Source organism: Schistocerca cancellata, chromosome 8, assembly GCF_023864275.1.
Source record: "Schistocerca cancellata isolate TAMUIC-IGC-003103 chromosome 8, iqSchCanc2.1, whole genome shotgun sequence".
NCBI classification, from domain to species: Eukaryota; Metazoa; Arthropoda; class Insecta; order Orthoptera; family Acrididae; genus Schistocerca; species Schistocerca cancellata.
Genome location: NC_064633.1, coordinates 363821617 through 363844775, shown reverse-complemented (window position 1 = coordinate 363844775; position 23159 = coordinate 363821617). Strand labels below are relative to the sequence as shown.

At 41.7% G+C, this 23159-nt stretch overlaps 1 protein-coding gene across 1 annotated transcript in view; it reads right to left on the bottom strand.

Moving 5' to 3' along the window:
* Positions 1 to 23159, bottom strand: part of LOC126095271 (probable E3 ubiquitin-protein ligase HERC1) — an 814023-nt gene that overhangs the window by 522747 nt on the left and 268117 nt on the right. Inside the window, exon 23 of the mRNA XM_049910030.1 lies at positions 8367 to 8559. Coding sequence (XP_049765987.1) covers positions 8367 to 8559 — 193 coding nt within the window. The remainder of the gene's footprint in view (positions 1 to 8366; positions 8560 to 23159) is intronic.

Here is a 23159-nt window from a genome sequence, read left to right as displayed (position 1 = left end):
CGAGTTTCCTTAGAGAGAATGGTAAAAACCTCCTACACAAATAGACTATAAAACATCTGCTAACACTGGGGGTAGCAAGTCAGGAAGGTTAAGTGTCTGCTGCAGGGTGGCTAGGTTAAGACAGCCCAGCAACATGTGGACCACCATCAAACGGACATCACAATGACAGTGAGGCAGATCCTCATGATGAAGGAGATGACCGTGAGTCCGTCAAGTATGGCTGCCAAAGGACAATAGAGTCCTAGTGAGATGCCCACATAGAGGACCTCCACAAATTCATTGTCTCCTTTTCGTCCATAGCTTGTTTGGCAAATTCAGATTCCATGTCCTTAGAACTTTTTGGCATAAGACTTATCAAAGATCTGATTCCAGAATACCAATAACAAGGGGTGGCTTGCTGATAGCCAATTTGTCCAGCCTGTCAGGGAGTTCACTTCCTGGGTTCCCAACATTATCCGGGGTCCAGACAAAGACCACTGAGTGTCCACATCGTTCGAGGACAAAAAGGGAATCCTGGACAGTCACGACTAAGGGGTGGCAAGGATAACACTGGTCAAGAGTTTGTAAACTGGTCAGAGTGTCACGACAGATGAGGAAGGACACACTGGTGCAGAAATGGGTATGCTCGAGAGCATGAGAGATGGCCTCCAACTCCACAGTGAAAACACTGCAGCCGACCGGCAAGGAGCAGAGTTAATTACATCCAGCTCAAAAGTAAGCAAAGACAGCATGATCGACAGCCATTGAGACATCAGTGTGGACTACTTCTGAACCCCAAAAAATACCAAGAATGGAGAAGAACTGGTGGTGGAGGGCCTCAGGATGAGCCAAGTCTTTCAAACCTTATGATAGGTCAACACAGAGTGTATGTGGTTGAGGGATGCACCATGGAGCTGCAAATGAGTGCGCCTATAGAAAAGTTGGTAGACGGGAAAGCTGGAGTTCAGAAGAAAACGACTGGATGTGGATGGCGATCGTAACCCCAGGCCACTGTTGAGGGAGGTGGATCCCCACATCTGGAAAGAGGAGACAGTAGTTTGGTCGCTATGTGGAGCAGTGGATGCACAATGCATACAGGATCAACGGCTATTGGCCAAGAACCCATAATGGTCATTCCCCTGCTTCTGCTAGGAGGCTGATCATGGGGCTAGTCCAAAAGGCAATAGTTGCCAGTCAGACCCCACAATGGCATATTGGGTCCAGGATATATAGCATCGAAGGTGATGCCGAATCATATGCGAGACTCCCGCAATCCAGATGGGACTGGATTTATGCTGTTTGATTATGTTTGGTTTGTGGGGTGCTCAACTGCGCAGTCATCAGCACCCGTATGAATTCCCAATTTTCACACACTCCAATTTGTTTACACAATCCAATCTAGCCACTGTCACAAATGGTGGTAATGATGAAATGATGAGGACGATACAAACACCCAGCCCACAGGCAGAGAAAATCCCCACCCGGCCGGGAATCGAACCCGGGACCCCGTGATACAGAGACAGCAACCCTAGCCACTACACCACGATCTGCAGATGGATTTATGCTGTGTAGAGCTGTATCAGAGTATAGCGATCCACACCCCAGTTGATGTTGCTGAGGCATCGAAGAGCATTGAGGTACAACCAACATGTCCACATTAGTTGATGAAGATGGGGAAGCCATGTCAACTGGTCAACAAGGCCTCAAATACGGGTCCCAAAAAATGGTGAGAGTCCACCATGTTGAGGGATTTGCCATCAAGGTACAGATCCAGATGGGGATGAACTGTACAGTGACAACATAAATGTATAACGTAGGTCTTGGGAGCAGAAAAATGGAAGTTGTGAGTGAGAACCCAAGACTGTCGTCAATGTTTTGCTCCCTGCAGATAGCATTCAGCAACGCCCATTGCAGGTGAACAAAAATAAATGGGAAAATCATCAGCATATAAAGAGAGGGACACCTTATGCCCTGCAGCTACCACTGATTGCCACTAAACAGCGAAGGACAATAAAAAACAGAACAGTGTGGAACCCCGTTCTCCTGCAGATGGGAAGTGCTATGGGAGGTACCAACTGTATCTCTAAAGTGCAACATGAAAGAAAGTTCTGGATAAAAATCAGGAGGAGGCCATACACACTCCCCTCATGTAAGGTGGCAAGGATGCCCTGATGTCATGTGGTATCATAAGCCTTATCGGATAGCAGACTCTAAGTGGACTAAATTATCTGCAGTAGAGCAGCCTTGGTGAAAACCATCCTGGATCGAAACCAAAAGGTCTCGGGATTCAAGGATTCAATATACATTCAAGTAACTTGCAGAGGGACATTGGTTAAATGATAGGATGATAATTATCCACCTGAAGAGGTGATTTACCTGATTAGAGAACTTGAATAATGACACTAGGTCCCCATTGGGAAGGGAATTCTGCCTTGCTCCAGAGAGGGTTAAAAAGGATAAGTATATGGCATTAGTTGGCCACAATAAGTGTTGAAGCCTTTGGTTATGAACCTGGTCCAGTCCAGGAGCTGTGTCAGTGCAAAGAACAAGGGCACTGGCGAATTCACACTCACTAAATGGAATGTTATAAGGCCCCAGGCAGCAGGGAATGAAAGATAAGTTTGAGAAGACAGAACAAGTGTGGATAGTGGACCGACATTCAGGCCTGCGTGAAACGCCAAGCAGAATGCTCAGCTATAGAGTCTGGGCTGGTGCAGATAACACCATTCAGGGAAATTCCCGGGACATCTGAAGGAGGATAGTGGCCAAAAATGCACCTGATCTTTGTCCATACCTGAGAAGAGGAAGTATGTGGTCCTATGGCAATGACATATCATTCCCAACAAATATGTTTCTGGTGTTTAAGAAGATAATAGGCATGGGATTGAAGCTGTTTGAAGGCCAAGAGGTGCTTCAGAGATAGATGCCATTTTTAGTGTTGGAGGGCTCGACAGTGGTCTTTAATAACTGCAGCAATTTCAGGGGTTCACCAAGGGAGAGTCTTCTGTCTGGGAGAACCCGAGGAAGAATGAACTGCTGAATCAGCTGCCAAAAGGGTGGGGTCAGTCAAACTTCATACGGACTCATGAACTCTGTCATGTGGTGGAGCAGTTAGTGGGATGGTGGCCAAGCAAAAAGCATTTCAACCCACATCGGTAAAGGCCCACCTGGAAGGGCATCCAGGTGAGTAATGCTGGAGAAAAGATAAGATGATCGGAAAATGATTGCTGTTGCACAAATTGTCATGAACTCCCCATTGAATGGCGTGGAGGAATCTATGGCTATAGACAGTTAGATCAATGGCTGAGAAAGTTCCAAGTGCTGCATTAAAGTGTGTGGGAGCTCCAGTGTTGAGGAGGCAGAGATCAAGCCCAGACATGGCCAGTGGTTGCAGTACCACATCACAGATGGCTGCAGGTGTTAAGATCCCCAAAGAGAAAGAAGGGACGAGGGAGCTGTCAAAGTAGGGAAAAAGAACAGGAAGCACAGGAGGCCGGTCTGGGGGGCAGATAAAGATTGTTACTGCTTCCAGAATATGAACTAACAATGTTCTGATTCCCCAGAAAGACTAGCAACCACTCCTAGGAATGAATAAGGCGGTGACAGTTCAGATACCCGAAGTGTGATCTCTGTGCTGTCAGGAGGCTCATCCAGATGGGTACATAACGGCCAATATACAGACACCAATGGATGCTTGCAAAGGGCTAATCTGGTTCCAGCATAATGCTTGGAAACCAGGAAGAGTCTGTGAATGAATATCCACAAAATGACATTCCTGCAATAGAGAGAAAGAAGAGACTGCAATAATAACCCTCATAGTTCCATTGGAGGAGAGTAGTACGAGATGGACATTGAACGCACCAAGATCGGTCATTGCCAAAATCGGTTATTGTGAATGTAAGATCAGACCTTGATTGAGAGGGAGGGGGCAACTCCCCCTGAGATGTCAGGTGGCCTCACTCCGAGACTTACACATCTTCTTCTCCATTGGAGAGCAAAAGAGGTGTGGTTGGGAAGAGAGCAAATTGCAGAAATATCAGGATGCAAAAGAGAATGAGCAGACTTGTGGCCCACAGAGTACGGATCCTACAGCCAACTCCAAGTAACGGGCTTCTTGTTCTGGAGACAATGGGGAGGGAGTTCCTAGAGGGAGCTCCATCCCTCTAGGAAACTCCCATGCCCGGTGCTGTGCCAGAGAAGAAGGTTTCTTCTCCAGCTGCGGAAAAGAAGTGGTTCCATGAGGGAAGGGAATGGGAACTGCAAGGGAGGAGGGAAGGGAAGTGGAACAGGACAGAGGTAAGGAGGGGGGAGAAGTACGAGGAGAAAAGGATGCAACAGAAGCAAAGATAGACATTAAAGATACAAAGTGGAAACAGACAAATTTCTGTCAGGGCCACAGAGTAAGATAGATGGGTGAGAGTTTGGAATTCATGCATCTTCCTTTCGTTTTTACAGTTCAGGCAACCCAGTGAGCGAGGAGAATGTGGGCCACAACAGTTCACACAGTTGGGCAGTGGGGCACAAAACCTCCCTACATGGAGACGACAGCCGCAAATATAATTTGCCTCAGATTGTGAAGATATGTGACCAAAATGGAGACACTGGAACAGCATGTGGGAGGTGGGATATAGGGCTTCTTGTCACAATGGTAAACCATAACTTTGCCCTTTTCCAGGAGGTTACTCGCTCAAAACCCAGGATGAAAGTGCCAGTATCAATGTGATTCTCCTTAGGACCTCCCTGGACTTGCCACACAAAACAAGCACCATACTGTGCCAGATTAGCCCCGCGTTCCTCATCACACTGAAGGAGGGGGTCCCTATGGGTCATACTTAAGGACTGATGAGGAGAGATGTTCACCACATTGTCTCCCAAGTGCTCGCAAGCACAAAGGGAAGCCAACTGACTGGCAGAAAAGGTACTAATCAGTAGGGGTTGGGGAAGGAGACCAGACAGCAAGGTCATTGGTCTCATCGGATTAGGGAAGGATGCTGGCCATGCCGTTTCAAAGGAACCATCACAGCATTTGCCTGGAGCGATTTAGGGAAATCACTTAATCAGTAGGGAACAAGATCACACCTTAGTAAGTGAGTCACCTTCACCTTATCTCTGATATGTTCCACAAAGAAGAGTGGTCTGTTTGCAGCAAAAGTCCCCAAATCTGTCCTGGAACAAATCAAGTAATGGTGAAAGGGTTTTGCTCCAAGACAGTGGGCCTAACACTACTTCCAGAGGTTGGCTAGGGAGGGGAAGGCCAAGGAAACAAAAGTAGAAGAAGAGAGAGAATCGTTCCTGTCTGCAGAGATGGCCCAAAAGAGTGGCCAGAAGTATGCAGCTCAGCAAGCTTCATGTGCAGAGTGTCGATCCCAGTAGCACCCACTCTGATCAAGGACTCATCCCATGGTCACCACCCTCAGCTGCAGCAAGAGCCTCCTGGCATGGGAGTCATTGCCAGAAGTTCTGATTCCCCAGAAAGACGAGCAACCACTCCTAGGAATGAATAAGGCGGTGACAGTTCAGATACCCGAAGTGTGATCTCTGTGCTGTCAGGAGGCTCATCCAGATGGGTACATAACGGCCGCACCACATGGATGTGGCTCCACATGTTGTGTTGGTGATCTAGTAAAGGGAGTGGCGAAAGGGGGGGGGGGGGGAGGGGCAAGGTGGAGGGGTCATGGAGGGAAAGGAACGGGGGAAGGAGGGAGGTGGTGAGAAACCCATACTGGAGATGTTAGGGAGGAAGGGCTCACACTATGGGAACAATTTAGAAATGGATGTCAAAACCCAAGGGGGAACAGGAAGAGCTGAAAAAAGGGATAGTGGAAACATCAGACACAAGACCAAAAAGGAATAGTGGACCTGAGAGAATAGCTGACGTGTCATAAAGGGAAACCCCAAGGGAGAAAGAGGGGGAAGAGTTAGGATGTGAATGAGTGGGTATGAGGAAGGGAATGGAGCTGGGGAGAGAAGAAAGACTGCAATAGCTTAGCAACCTGTGCACAGCACACTTATACCCACAAAAGAGCTGTGGGCCCCCAGTGTGTATGGTGTTCTGAAACAACCACTGTGTATGGTGCTCTGAAACATCTTTTGAGTAAACTTCAAAAATGCATGTCTGTAAATCAAACATAAATTCAGTCACCATACACCCATCCCCCCATCCCATTCACACCCTAGGAACAGAGCACTGGTGAATGCAAGTGTGTTCTGAACTGAAACAGTGAGCAGTTAAATCAAGTGCTAGCAATGATTAAATTGTGGTCTGCACTAAATCCTGCCAGAAGGTTTCCCCTTTCATTTCTTTCCCCCCCCAGTCTATGTTTTTTACAATTATTTTTCCCTTCCCTTCATTTTTTATTACAGGGTTCCAGTTCCCCATCACAATAAAATTTTTGTTTCCCTTCACAAACTAAATAATCTCTTTCATCTCATTAAATGTTCATTGAATTTCTTTGTCATCTGAAAAGGTAGTATACAAATATACTTGTACTGCAGTGGCACATCTGTCTTGACTAGAATTATAAAACACTCGTTCCACACATCATAGGGGGAAGTCACAATTATGAGTCCATGGAACATGCAAATAAGTAACCTCAACAGTAGTATCGCAGAGTTACTTTTTACTGATGACATATTTGTCTAATTAGTCCCTGCTCAGAAGTCCAAAAGGGGGATTATTTTGCCTCCAGAATATTGTAAAAGGTGTACAACTCTGCTTCCGCCGTTAGCCAATAGGTGACGACAACAGTAAGTAGAGGTCGAAAGAAACAGATTCCAGACGTCAGGTAGTTAGCTTGGACCTTGGTCAACATAACCTCATTCAAACAATAGTCAATTTGTGTCTGCATCACAAGATTGTTCCTGATTGAAAATGTCAGTTTATGAGCCTAATTCTTGTCATTTTCGGGAGGTGTTACTGTTTTGTTTCAATATGAAGAAAACAGCAGCTGAGTCTCATCAAATGCTCTCAAGTACGTATGGTAAGGATGCTATTAGTGAAAGAACGCGTCGTGAGTGGTTTCAATGCTTCAAGAATGGTGATTTTAACATCGCAGACTGGCATAGTGGTGGAAGAGAGAATGTTTTTGAAAATGCAGAATTGGAGACTTTGCTGAGTGAAGACTCACGTCAAACTCAAGAAGAATTGGCATGATTAGTGGGAGTGACATAGCAAGCCATTTCAAAACGTCTCGAGGCTATGGGCATGACTCAGAAAGAAGAAACGTGGGTCCCATGTGAGCTGAAACCAAGAGACGTTGAATGGCATTTGTGTGTTTGTGAACAGTTGCTGGAGAGGCAAAAACAGAAGAGATTGCATTGCATTGCGACCAGGGACGAAAAATGGGTTCATTATAATAACTCTAAACGCAAAAAATCATGTGGATATCCCAGCCATGCTTCCATGTCGATGGCCAAACTGAATATTCACCACTCCAAGATCATGCTCTGCATTTGGTGGGGCCAGCTCGGCGTCGTGTACTATGAGGTGTTAAAACCAAGTGAAACAATCACAAGTATTCATTATCAAATGCAATTAATGCGTTTGAGCAGTGCATTAAAAGACAAATGTCCACAATACACAATACAGCGAGAGCACGCACGAGAGAGAGAGAGAGAGAGAGAGAGAGAGAGAGAGAGAGAGAGAGAGAGATACTTTGGAGCACGACAACGCTTGACCCCATGTTGCAAAAGAGGTCAAAACGTACTTGGAAATGTTAAAATGGGAAGCCCTACCCCACCTGCTGTATTCTCCAGACATTGCTCCCTCTAACTATCACCTGTTTAGATCAATGACACATGGCCTGGCTGACCAACACTTCCGATCTCATAAAGAAGTCACAAATTGAATTGATTCATGGATCGCTTCAAAAAATTAATAGTTTTTTTGACGTGGGAGTCATACACTGCCCGAAAGATGGAAGAAAGTAGTGGCCAGTCATGGAAAATACTTTGAATGATAGATGTATAACCAATTTGTTTCATTAAAGCCTCAAATGTTGGGGAAAAAATGGCAGAAGCAAAGTCATACCCCGTGTACATAAGAGAATGCCATGCACTGGTGTTGCATGCTCTCGGGAAGAATAATGCCTGTAGTTTCCTTGATTTCAGTTGTCACACATAACATGGTCCTCTTGACTGATGTTGCAAGGCTAGATCAGGAAATCATCTAGACTGTTGCCCTCCAGCTATTCAAAATACTGCCGCCACTCTCAAAGACTCATGTTTTAATTTGGTCTCTCCATAGATACCCTTCTGATATGGTTACACCTCCAATACAGGTACCTGTATTGTTGAGGTATACAATCTGCAACATAATGCAAGTTCCACGGAGCAAATTAAGAATTCTTCATATTAAACTAATTATGTCAACAAAGATAAATACTCACTTAAAACTGGCTGTGACCGCTGAAGAAATGATATTAACAATGAGTAGATATGATGGGCTGTCTTCTGAATCAGTAGCTGAAGCTCTTTTGTTGCTGCCCTTATTCCACCCAAATAATGATGTCGAATGTTACGAGGTTGCTTTTCAGAAAGAATATTCAAACCAAAGCATCCAATAAGCAACTGTTGACGTATCTGTAAGAAATCATTGTCGATGTGCTCTAATATTCAATATTAAGTTACATGACTTACACAACTAATAACACAACAACAGTTTACAATTTACTGCCATTATGCAATATGGTGTATGACCATTATTTGTTGGAAAGGGTCCAGACAAAACTTAACACCAAACATTCACATCACAAACTGAAGACTAAGATTTGAACATAATATTTGCTGCCAATATAAAGACAAAGAATCTACATGTTTCACATAGGAAAAAAAGAAGTGTCTTAGAGAGAGACAGAGAGAGAGAGAGAGAGAGAGAGAGAGAGAATTAACACCATGCAGATCAGTGTGTGTGTGTGTGTGTGTGTGTGTGTGTGTGTGTGTGTGACACAGGGAGAGAGAGAGAGAGAGAGAGAGAGAGAGAGAGAGAGAGAGAGAGAGAGAGAGAGAGAGATGGAGGGAGGGAGTGAGGGAGATAGGCACGCTGTTGTCTGTGCGTGTCTGGAATGTGAAGAGAAGTCAAAGATGTGCATTGTCTTTCATTTCAGTGTAATGTAATAAAATTACATAACATTAGAAAAGATTATTTTATTCGCAGTGATAATACTAATTATAAAATAACCTAAAAACATTAATTTTAAGAGGTTCTCTGAAGTTACTCTTCAATGGAGTAGCAGAAGTTGCCCACCAGAAAGTTCTTAGATTTGGTCTTCAATTCTGACACATTATTTACATGAGATTTAACATGGTCCCGCTTGTTGTTTGACTACACATGTACTCATGTGTCTGACTTATTTTTGTGCTTGTGATTCCTTGAAAACTTTCTTCATTTTAAAACTTCTATACAAGTAATCATGCATACTGCTAGTGTAGTAGAACTAAGGCACTTCATTAATTCTAGGTCTATCTCTAGTCTAAACAATTTATCAGTTTCTATTGCTCGTATCTCATTGCCTGAGAAAACTATTTACATAGCTTGTTGAGTCTATGGAAAGCATTGAGCTGTATGTACTGAGTCTTCTCAAAATTCAAGGATAATGTATTTGGTTTCAACCACCTGTTAACGTTTTCGAATATTTTGCTAACTGTCTTTTGAAGAATTGGACAGATACTACACTTTTGCCCTATATTCGTATAATCTGGAAGACTCGAAGTGATTACAAAATCAAGTCAAATTTACAGAGAACTTGGCAGTATGGGTCAACTAATCAGTATGACATTGCATACCCTCTGGCTTGCTTGCATGCATACACTGTTTTGGTTGGGAATGGTGTCATAAAACAGCTGTATCCTCTCCTGAGGCAAGCTGGTCCACAATTCATGCAAATGTTCTTGATACTGTCGCATGAGCAGTAACATGTAATATCATGATGCAGCATATCTGTGACGTAAAGCTGTACTCTCAGATTCCCCTTCACCACTATCTACTCTCCAACAATGGTCATCCTGGGTAATGTGCTAACACAATGCAATGCCAGTCATGTCCACATGTTAATGGCAGCCTGGTTGTGGGACACCAATTCCATAGGCCAGCTGCCGCTTGTCTCCAACCAGTGTTGGGGGATGACACACAATGTTTCAGCGGGTTCATTACTTGTTCTCAGATGGCAGGCACAGATGTGAAGGGCTTACAATGTGTTTTGTGCACAATAAGTGGTTCTCCCTTGTGGTTATCATATGTGGTTGACTGAATCCTCCATTATGAGTATTTCTGCCTCCACATTCGTAGGTAGTCTAACATTTGGCCACTGTGACATCCAAATGCCCCACAAATCTGGATATTGCGGTGGAGTGGGTGGTTCCATGGTCTTCTGTGAACCATTCTGCACATACCAGTTGCACTGCCGAAACACTTCATCCTACTTGGGCAGCTATTTTCTGGATTGATGCACACATTCTCCCACGCCAATAATGCGCCCTCTTTCAAACTCACTGATTTGATTATATGGTTCGTGCATTCATCTACAAGGCATCCTGCAGGTCTGCTCAAGTCACACTGATACTTTATGTGCCAGAGGCACATTTTGCATCATGATATTGATGTTGACCTGCAACCCATAAGCCAACATAGTTCAAATGATAATCATTTCTGTAGAACATATTAATGTACATGTGCTGTAAATATGATCATCATATCTCCAGTCATCCAAGCTATTCTGCTTTTTGCTGAACAAGAGTGTAATTCTTATTGACACCAATGATGATGTGTACATCTTTCCATTTCGTGTTTCACAAACACTTCTTGAATTCTTCATCACTTTTCTATTTATTATGTTTGTAGTTTTGTAGTTCATCTTATTTGTGTCACATAACTTGATTTTAAATGTCAGCAGTTAGCCACCATTATCTGATACTCTATTAAATATGTTTCTCACATCAGCGCATCATTATACTTGATAATGACAAAGTGGACTGTTGCCAAGATATTGTACCAATCCATCTCTCTAATCTGTGCACTTGCACCGTATATATTTAAACATGGGAATAAAAGTAATGCCAAGGGAAAACTGCATATCTCATTAACTACTAAAATCTTAAAATATAAATATAATAGAGGGAAACATTCCACGTGGGAAAAATATATCTAAAAAGAAAGATGATGAGACTTACCAAACAAAAGTGCTGGCAGGTCGATAGATACAAATGTCTGCTTGTGTCTGTGTATATGCGGATGGATATGTGTGTGTGTGTGCGCGAATGTATACCTGTCCTTTTTCCCCCTAAGGTAAGTCTTTCCGCTCCCAGGATTGGAATGACTCCTTACCCTCTCCCTTAAAACCCACATCCTTTCGTCTTTCCCTCTCCTTCCCTCTTTCCTGACGAAGCAACCGTTTGTTGCGAAAGCTTGAATCTTAAAATAAATAAATAAATATATATATGAACCAAGTATGAGGAACGTAATAAAAACAATATACATGCACAGCGCAAATGTGAGGGTCATTCTGAAAATTTTTAATTGTCTGTGTTCTAGTCCATAGTCGTTTCTGAGAAAGACATACAATGGGACAACAACACACAACTTATTGCTTGAGGTTTCTAGCAACATGGATGAACTAGAACTTATGATGTGACATAGCAGATTCAGAAGGTTACAAAAGACTGATGTAGCACAGAGGATTGGGTAGGTCACTAGAAAGTGCTGATGTCCTGACAACCAATACAGGAAATTCACAAACAGTAAAACTGTGCTCCATGAAAATTTAGGCAAAGTGCTGATGTCACTAACTTATTGCAGCAATATTTTGGCACACATTCTACTGGCTATCTTCCAATATATATTGGTAAAGGTTCACTGAGATCTCCAATTTCAAAATAAGCTGGTGCTTGCATAGATTAGACTAGATTAGATTCAGTTTTCATTCTACAGACCCAAAAATGAGATGATTCTCATTTATGTGGAACTAATCAGAAAGTATAACATAAAAACATAAAACAATTGAATATAATACTCACTACCTTCATCATTTGTCGGGAGATTGTCAAAATATGTGAATACATTATAGTAAACTAGAACTGCTAATATTTACAGAATTAATACACTATCGTAATGAAACATTGTTATGAATTTTTAATAAATTTGTCATCCGCAAAATACCTAATCTTGATTGTTGTGACCAAATGCTGTCAAAACTGAAATCTAACAAACATTTTTACTTAAGCTCTTCTAATAGTCGCTGTTAAGATATTCGTCTATAGAGAAGGAGGAGTTACCTATCAAAAAGTCTTTCAAACTGTTTAAACTGTACTTTATCTGAACACCAATTTTTAATGGTTGGTGACAATTTATTGAAAATGTGTGTTCTTGAATAATGGACCTCTTTTCAGACCAAGGTAAATGATTTTAGGTCTTTCTGTAGATTCTTTTTATTCTTAGTATTGATACAATGTAATGAGCCATTGGTTGGAAATAGACACGTATTACTTGAAACAAATTTCATCAAGGAATAAATATTCTGAGAAGCAGTAGTTAGAGTACCAAGTTCCTTGAACAGGTTTCTACATGATGTTCTCGAATTTACACCACAAATGATTCTTATTACAAACTTTTTCACACTAAAAACTTTTGCTCAGTTTGATGTGTTACCCCAGAATATGATTCCGCTTGACATAATAGAATGAAAGTAAGCAAAGTATGCAAGTTTTTATATTTGTATCTCCTACATCTGATATCATTCTCACTGCAAATACAAACTTGTTTGGGTGCTTCAGCAATTCTGCCCTTCCCAACTGAATATATTATCAGGTTGTAATCATAGGAATTCAACACCGTCAATTTCTTCAATCTGTATGTCTTTATATATTGTACACACGCTGGAAGGAAATCTCTTACAGGTTCTGAGCTGCATATAGTTGGTCTTTTCGAAGTCTAATGACAGTGAATTAGCTTTAAACTATTTATTAATGTCAGTGAAAATTTGATTAGTGGCCATTTCTAAATCTGTACTTGACTTGCTACTTATTGCAATTTTTGTATCATCTGCAAACAAAACAAATTTAGCATCTGGCAATGTAACAGACAAGACATCATTAATGCACACAAGAAAAAGCAAAGGACCCTAGATGGAACCTCGAGGAACACCGCGTGTAATTAATTTCCAATCAGATGAAGACTGATTGCTTACTCCACAGGTATTTCGAACAACACCCTTTGTTTCCTGTTAGTTAAGTAAGACTCGAACTATTTTGCAGCACTGCCAGTGACACTATAACAATTTAATTTACTCAAGAGAACACTGTGATTCACAAAGTCAAAGGCTTTTTATACATCACAGAAAATGCCAGTAGCCTCTACTTCATTATCTAATGAATTAAGTACATTCTCACTATACCCATTTGTTATTCAACATGCACTCACAGAGCACACAAGTGTCTCCTGCAAGTCTGTGTGCTGCTAATCATGTCCTCAATCTTCATGCAGTAAAATCGCAAACTACACTGGCTGCATAGAGGATGAAGTTTTTCTATGACACAATTCCCAGCACTATCTAAATGGAAATCAACATCCTAATTAATAGAGGGTTCAGTCAGTCATATTTCCACCGGCTGATTGATAACAAGAGTTCCAAAAGCATGAAATATGGGCCATAATTTTTCTTTTATTGTCTTTCATCAGACTAGGAAAATGCTGAAAAAGCAGAGGTGGTTGCACTCACGGTTCAAAAAGAAATGCGCAAATAAGCAACATGCAAAATTCTGTAGCACTAACTGTGTCTGTAAGAAGATCATTGTGTGAAGCATACACCAACTTCCTCCATCATACCTTAGTGATAGATCTTGCTGAAAACCTGAGAAAATTTTAGTCAGACATAAAATGCTACATGGGACAAAGGCTTATATCCAGTCACTCTTTGACCGGTCTGGTGTGGCAACAGAAGACAGCAAAAGGAATGCTGAAGTTAAAAATTCTGTGTTTAAGAAATCATTCTCACAAGACTGATTTTAAGATGTCCTATAATTCTATACATTGCAAGAGCCTGCTCAGCTGTTTAAGGAGTTTGCAATGGCAGAGAAACTCATCAATCTGATAAAGATCTGTCTGAGCAAAACATGTGCAAAGGTGAAGATGGTAAATCGCTTCACTGAGGAATCTGAAATTGTGACAGGACTCAGGCAAAGAGATGGGTTGTCCCATATCCTGTTCAACTTTGCCCTCGAAAGGATCATACGTGAGACCTTCCAAGAGAACAAAGGTATGGAAATTGAAGGAAAGATACTGGCATACTTAGCCTTTGCAGACGACATCTGTTTACTCTATAGGTTTGAAGAGGAGTTGGAGCAAATGACCAGAGCACTAAAAGAGGCTGCCAGCAAATTTGGGCTAAACATAATGGAGCCAGGACACAGTAACTCGTTATGACGCGTGGTCAAAGTTAGACTTCTGGTCATCTACAATCACTGCAGGTGGGAGACCAGTCCTACAAGAGAGTGCATGAATTTAAATACCTAGGGGCACTTTTCACTCAGAACTCATCATGTGAAGCACAGATGAATGCCAAAATACAAGCAGGAAACTTGTCTTACCACAGCCTAGCACAACTGCATCGGTCCAGATATCTCTCCAGACAATTCAAGATTCGACTACACAAAACTGTGATCCAGCCTGTTGTTCTATATGGCTGTGAGACATGGAGTATCTGGAAACAGGACTTCCATAAGCTCCTTATTTTTGAGAGAAAAGTGCTTTGGAAGATCTTCGGTCTGGTTCTGGATGCAACACAGGGAAATGGAGGATCAGACACAACCAAGAGCTCGAGAAACTATACCAGCAGCACAACATTGCAGGAACTGTCAAAGCCAAACGAACGCATTGGGCCGGCCATGTGGCCTGGATTGAAGATCACAGATGATCTCGGAAGCTCCTGGATTTCACACCTACAGAGAAAAAGAGACCCCCAGTGAGACACGTTGGAGGGATGGCCTCCATGAAGATTTAAACCAAGCATCAATAGATGTGGACAGACGGCAGATAGCAGCAATGGACAGAATACAATGGAGGAGGAAACTTGTAGCAGCATGCAATTCACTGGGCCTGGTCACGTAGAAGAAGAAGAAGAAGAAGAAGAAGAAGAAAAGGAAGAAGAAGATGACAAAGATCACAAGAAGATCATACAAATATTCCATTGTTTGGCCATCGCACCCCTGGTGTACAGAACCAACTGGAAGAGTTGCAAACAAATAAGGTGCCAGGTTTGGATGGAATCCTAATTACGTTTCACAGGCATTACTCTTCGGCACTGGTCCCTTACTTACATTGGATTTATTGTGAATCTCTCACCCGATGCAAAGTCCCAAGTGACTGGAAAAAAGCACAGGTGACCGCTACATATGAGAAGGATAAAAGAATGGACCTGCATAATTACAGACTGATATACTTAACATTGGTTTGCTACAGAATTCTCCAACATATTATGAGTTCAAATATAATCAGTTTTCTTGTGACAGAAAAGCTTCAGTCCACAACTCAGCATGGATTTAGAAAGCATCATTTAAGCCACACTCAGCTTTCTCTTTTCTCACATGATATCCTGCAAATCTTGGATGGAGGACAACAGGTAGATTCCATATATCTAGATTTTCAGAAAGTGTTTGACACAGTGTCTCACAGCACACTGTTAACGAAAATCCGAGTGTATGGATTAGGTGCCCAGGTTTGTGAGTGATATGAAGTCTTCTTAAGTATTATAACACTGTATGATGTCTTCAATGGAGTGTGTTCATAAGAGACAATGGTAACAGGAGTGCTCCTGGAAAATTCAAAAGGACTGCTCTTATTATCTATGTACATAAACAAACTGATTGCCAGGGTGAGTTTCACTTTTTAGCTGTCTGCTGGTGACATTGGGATGTACAGGAAGGCGACACTGTTAAGTGACTTGCACAGAATTTCTGGTTGGTGTAATGAATGGTAGCTTGCTCTAAATGGAAAAAAAATGTAAGTTAAGACAGGCTAGTAGGAAACACAATCCTGTAAAATTTGAATAGAGCATTAGTACAGTGCTGTTTGACACAGTAATGTCAATTAAATATCCAGGTGTAATGTTGCAAAGTGACATGAAATGGAAAGAGCATGAAAGAATGGTAGTAGGAAAGGCGAATGGTCACCTTTGGGTTATTGGGAGAATTTTAGGAAATTGTAGCTCATTTATAAAGGAGGCTGCATTTAGAACACCTGTGTGACCCATTCTTGAGTACTAAACATGTTTGGGATACCCACAGGTCGGATGAAAGGAAGACATTGAAGCAATTCAGAGGTATGCTGCTAGATCTGTTGCCAATAGGTTTGATCAACACATGAGTGTTATGGAGATGCTTTGTGAATTCAAATGGGTATCCTCAGAGGGGAGGGAAGAATAGTAACAGGCAACAGATCTAGCAGAATGCCTCTGAATTGCTTCAATGTCTTCCTTTCATCCAACATGTGGGTATTCCAGACACATGTTTAGTACTCAAGAATGGGTCACACACACACACACACACACACACACACAGATATAAAACAAAGATGCTGTAACTTACCAAACGAGAAAGCGATGGTATGTTGATAGACACGATAAAAAACCCAAGGTTGCTTCACCAGGAAAGAGGGAAGGAGAGGAAAAGACAAAAGGTTGTGGGTTTTAAGGGTAAGGAGTCATTCCAATCCCGGAAGCAGAAAGACTTACCTTAGGGGGAAAAAGGACAGGTATACACTCGCATACACACACATATCCATCCGCACATACACAGACACAAGCAGACATTTGTAAAGGCAAAGAGTTTGGGCTATATATACCACGTGGGAAAAATATATGGTCTGCTTGTGTCTGTGTATATGCAGATGGATATGTGTGTGTGTGTGTGTGTGTGTGTGTGTGTGTGTGTGTGTGTGTGTGTGTGTGTGTGTGTATGTGTATGTGTGTGTATACCTGTCCTTTTTTCCCCCTAAGGTAAGTCTTTCCGCTCCCGGGATTGGAATGACTCCTTACCCTCTCCCTTAAAACCCACATCCTTTCGTCTTTCCCCTCCTTCCCTCTTTCCTGAGGAAGCAACCGTTTGTTGCGAAAGCTTGAATTTTGTGTGTATGTTTGTGTGTCTATCGACCTGCCAGCGCTTTCGTTTGGTAAGTCTCATATATATATATATATATATATATATATGAATATAATAGAGGGAAACATTCCACGTGGGAAAAATATATTTAAAAAGAAAGATGATGAGACTTACCAAACAAAAGCGCTGGCAGGTCGATAGACACACAAACAAACACAAACATACACACAAAATTCTAGCTTTCGCAACCAACGGTTGCCTCGTCAGGAAAGAGGTAAGGAGAGGGAAAGACGAAAGGATTTGGGTTTTAAGGGAGAGGGTAAGGAGTCATTCCAACCCCCGGAAGTGGAAAGACTTACCTTAGGGGGAAAAAAGGACAGGTATACACTCGCACACACACACATATCCATCCGCATATACACAGACACAAATGTCTGCTTGTGTCTGTGTATATGCGGATGGATATATGTGTGTGTGCGCGAGTGTATACCTGTCCTTTTTTCCCCCTAAGGTAAGTCTTTCCGCTCCCGGGATTGGAATGACTCCTTACCCTCTCCCTTAAAACCCAAATCCTTTAGTCTTTCCCTCTCGTTCCCTCTTTCCTGACGAGGCAACCGTTGGTTGCGAAAGCTAGAATTTTGTGTGTATGTTTGTGTTTGTTTGTGTGTCTATCGACCTGCCAGCGCTTTTGTTTGGTAAGTCTCATCATCTTTCTTTTTTTATATATATATACCTAAAAACAAAGATGATGTGACTTACCAAATGAAAGTGCTGGCAGGTCGACAGACACACAAACGAACACAAACATACACACAAAATTCTAGCTTTCGCAACCAACGGTTGCCTCGTCAGGAAAGAGGGAAGGAGAGGGAAAGACAAAAGGATTTGGGTTTTAAGGGAGAGGGTAAGGAGTTATTCCAATCCCGGGAGCGGAAAGACTTACCTTAGGGGGAAAGAAAAGGACAGGTATACACTCGCACGCACACACACATATCCATCCGCATATACACAGACACAAGCAGACATTTGTAAAGGCAAAAAAATATATATATATGTGTGTGTGTGTGTGTGTGTGTGTGTGTGTGGATATAATAGAGGGAAACATTCCACGTGGGAAAAATATATCTAAAAACAAAGATGATGAGACTTACCAAACAAAAGCACTGACAGGTCGATACACACACAAACATACACACAAAATTCAAGCTTTCGCAACAAACAGTTGCTTCGTCAGGAAAGAGGGAAGGAGAGGGAAAGACGAAAGGATGTGGGTTTTAAGGGAGAGGGTAAGGAGTCATTCCAATCCCGGGAGCGGAAAGACTTACCTTTGGAATGACTCCTTACCCTCTCCCTTAAAACCCACATCCTTTCGTCTCTCCCTCTCCTTCCCTCTTTCCTGATGAAGCAACCGTTGGTTGCGAAAGCTTGAATTTTACATACAAATTTCAAGCTTTCAGAACCCATGGTTGCTTCATCGGGAAAGAGGGAAGGAGAGGGAAAGACGAAAGGATGTGGGTTTTAAGGGTAAGGAGTCATTCCAATCCCGGGAGCGGAAAGACTTACGTTAGGGGGAAAAAGGGACAGGTATACACTCGCACACACACATATCCATCCCATCAATCGGGAAGGCAGTTTCCAGTTAGATAATGCATGGAGTCCTGTTACAGAAAGACTTTGTGCTCTACATAGTAGAGCAGGTCCTGCAATTTTACTGTGCAAAAATGGAGAGCACTCACAGCAGTGCACAGACTTGCAGCAGACCAACATGTGCTCTAGCAATGCCTGGACAGTAGCAAATGGGTACAAGATTTTATACAGGAGAGCTCACAGTACTTTCATCAGTAAGTAGCTGTAGATGATGACACAACTCTGCCTCACAATACCCTGGCAGATTGTTAGTAACATCTGGCAGTTTGTCCAGAGCTTTACAGAACAATCTTCATGTCGGGAAATTTTTAAATTTCTCAGTAAAATTGTGATTTGTGCATGAAGCTTGAGCCATATACTGTGATTTGTTTTTGTTCAATTTTAATTAATCCATTTGATGTACACAGCAAATTAATATTTCTTATGTTCTTACGTAACATGAAGTTGGTCAGAAGACAATGTAGTCAGCTACGAGAATATAGCCGTACAGATGTACACTTGAACCTCACTTAACAAACACCTCCCACACTGCACAATTTTCATAGCAACCAAAACAAATAGTAAAAAAAAAAAAGACTCGCTTAATGAGCAATGTTTTGCATAATGAGTGACGATGATTTAGTGTGATGTCGCCAGCCATTTGCGTGCAGCAGGAGAAATGTTCAACAATATGAAGACCTTTCATTGTCAGCAGCAGTGTATAAACAATGTCTTTAGTACGTACTGCAGTATGGGTTTAGCAGTCTTTCTGCTACCATCTTAGTGCAGCTTGTGATCACACATTTTTTCTAAACTAATGTTCACACAGTGTTTCTTTGTGTGCAAATGTTAATAACCTTCATAGAAATGTTCCCAAGGGTAAAGCCGCAAGAAGATGACCATAAGAGAAAGGAAATGATCTTAGAAATGAAACATAAAATCACTGAAAATCACAAACAAGGTGTGAGTGTTGCTGATTTAGCATGATCATGTAATCAGTCACATTAACTATTTGCACTAACCTCAAGAACAAGGACAAGATTAAGGAAACAGGCACTTCAAAGGGAATGATAAGAGAACCTAAGCAACGATTTCATATTCTGGACGATGTCACTTTATATGGATAAATGGAAGGATTTGCAAGGTGACACTGTTAACAAGAACATCATTTGTGAAAGGCAAGAATGATTCTCGGCAACCTTGTTAAGAAGACACCAGGGTCATCAGCGGCCGAAGGAAGTCTAAGGGAAGCCGTAGGTGGTTCAAGAAGTTTAAAAGAAAAACAGGCATTCACAGTGTGAAGCAATGTGAAGCAGCCAGCTCTTACACAAAGGCAGCTGACAACTTCATCAGCAACTTCAAGATGCTCGTAGATTTTGAGGGTTTCAACAAAGTGTTTGGTCCTTCGGTGAAAAAATATTTTCTTGAGACGAATATGTCATTCCATTCTTGCTTGTTATAGACAACACTCCAGCCCATTCTCCAGGCCTACAAGACCACCTCCTTGAAGAATTTCAATTCATCGAGATCCAATTTCTCCCTACCAACACCAATTCGTTACTCCAGCCTACGGAAAAGCAGATTATTTCTAACTTTAAGAAGTTCTATCCTAAAGCAATCTTTGAGCATTGCTTTGAGTTTACTGAAGCTACTAATCTCACTCTCAGAGAGTTTTGGAAATATTACTTCAACATCTTTGCCTGCATCAAGATCACTGAAAAGGCATGGGAAGGGGCTACTGCTAGAACTCTCACATCTGCTTGAAAGAAGCTTTGACTGGAGTACATTGTCGAATGTGAATCTGAGGCAGTGCCTGTGCAGTCTTTAGTCAACGAAAGTGCCTCTCTGGCCAAGACCATGGGACTGGAAGTGGATAACAATGATACTGATGAGCTTGTGAAAGATCACAACCAAGAAGTGAACAACAGTGAGCTTAAGGAGTTGCAGTGTGTTTCACAGCAGAAAGTTGTGGAGAGGAGTAGTTCTTCTTCAGAGAAGGAGGAGATGGTGACAGCAAAGCAGCAATCTTCTGGCACAATAAGAGAAATGATGACAGCATGGGAATCGGTTGCATTGTACACTGAAAATCATCACCCCAGTAAAGCAGTGGACATGCGCACTACAAATTTATTTGATGATAATGCTGTGTATCAGTTTTGCCAAGTATTGAAGTATCGACAGGAACAAAGGACTATACAAAGCTTCCTAGTAAAAAAGAATTAATTTTGTATCATGAATAATAAAATACATAATACTGTTTGTATAATTTTCTTCTAATAAATAATAAATAATAAATAAAACGAAAAACTTCTAGTACTTTATCTGCATGGAACCCATTATCGTATTTAACATTAGTTTATATGGGATAAATTGCTTCACTTAAAGAGTGTTTTGCAATACGAGTATGACTCTGGAACGAATCATGCAAGGCTCCACTGTATGTGAAATTTAAAGATCTGAAGGAGGATTCATCTGAAAACTACAAAAGACCTCAGTTTTGTTTATGACTCAACTATTCATTAAGTTGTCTTTCATTCATAAATCATTTATTTAAATGTCTGTATAAAGTAGTTCCTGGGGAGACCTCACAGACAAAAATATAATGGTAGAGCTTCCAACACAAAGTTCTGAATGGAGAATTATGTAAAGTAACAATGAGAAATTTATCAACAGTAGTAATAAGTAAAACATATTGGTTGAACATTTATCCAAATATGTATGGAAGTGGAATAAACATGATATTATGAAATTTGTGTTTTGATTTATAAGGCAAGACTAATGAGCATGAGGCTTCATGATTGCAGCCAAATGGCATCAACATCTTACAATGAAAATTATCAATTTTTGACAATATAATGTAACTGGATAGATAAAAGAAATCTACTCACCAAGTGGCAGCAGGAGAACACACACATAAAAAAAGATATTTTACTTATGGAAGCTTTCGCAGCTAGTGGCTGCTTCTTTTGGCAGAAAAACTGAAGGGGAAAAAGAGGGGTGAAGGAAAAGGACTGAGATGTTTAGGAAAAGGGGTAGAGTTCACAAAAGTCACTGAAAACCTCTGATCAAGGGAGATTTAAATATGGGATGGGAAGAAAAGACCGATTTTTTGGGACTGCATCAGACAAGGTTTGAAAGCTTGAGAGCTTGAAGGTGGAACACAGGGTTAATATGCAAGACAGACATTGATGCTAAACCATCATTAATAAGGGTGAAGAGCTAAGTGCACTGTATGTAACAGAGGTGGGAGAGGGACGACAAAAAACAGACAGGTCATAAAATGAAAGGCCAGGTGGGTGGCAAGAACTGAAGACATGTTGTAGTGCTAGTTCCCAACTGTGGAGTTCTGAAAAATAAATGGAGCGAAGAAAGGAGTAGTTACTGTGAAGAAATGATGAGATGGAAGAAACTGATGTAAATTAAGGCCAGGTGGGTGGCAAGAACCGTGAACATGTTGCAGTGCTAGTTCCCAACTGTGGAGTTCTGAAAAACTGGTGTCTGGGGTAATAATCCAGACGGCATGTATGGTGTAACAGGCACCGAGGTCATGACTCTCATGTTGTAGAGCATTCTCTGCAACAGGATATTGTGTGTTGCTGGTATACACCCTCTACCCATGCCCATTCATCCTAACTGACAACTTGGCGGTAGTCATACTGATCTAAAAGGCTGAACAGTGTTTACATAACAGTTGATATATGACGTCATTTCACAGGGGGCTCTCCCTTTGATAGTATATGTTTTGCTAGTTACAGGGCTGGTGTAGGTGGAGGTAGTTGAATGCACAGGGCAGGTCTCACGACAGGGATGGTCGCAGGGGTAGGAGCAATAGGGTAGAGAGATGAGTGCAGAAGCAGCATAGGATCTGATAATGATATTGCAGAGATTCGGAGGGGCGACAAAAAGCTATTCTAGGTTTGGTGGGCACAACCTCAGACAGACTGGATCTCATTTCATTGCATGATTTTAGGAAGTCATGGCCTTGTCCAAATAGCTGATTAATACATTCAAAACTAGGATAATACTGAGGGACAAGTGGTGTCCTCTGAGGTTGCTTTGTGTGTGTGTGTGTGTGTGTGTGTGTGTGTGTAGAGATTGAATGTGATTGCACAGTAAGTCTGTTTTTGAATTAAGCTGGTGGGGAAATTACGTGCACTGATAGCAGAGGTGAGAATGGTATTGTCTTGCTGTAAACATTATGTACACGAACAAATTAGTTTCCCTCGAATGCCAAGGTTGTACGGGAGGGAATGTTTGACATGGAAAGGATGGCAACTGGCAAAATTTAAGTACTGTTGTTTGTTAATAGGTTTAATGTGGACAGAAGTCTGTAGCTGGTCTTCAGTGTGGATGCAACCAGCATCAAGAAAAGTGGCATAGGATTCAGAAAAAGGCCATGTGAAATTTAACTGGGAGAAGATATTTAGAGATTTCAGGAATTTGAACTGGTCAGCCTCACCATGAGTCCA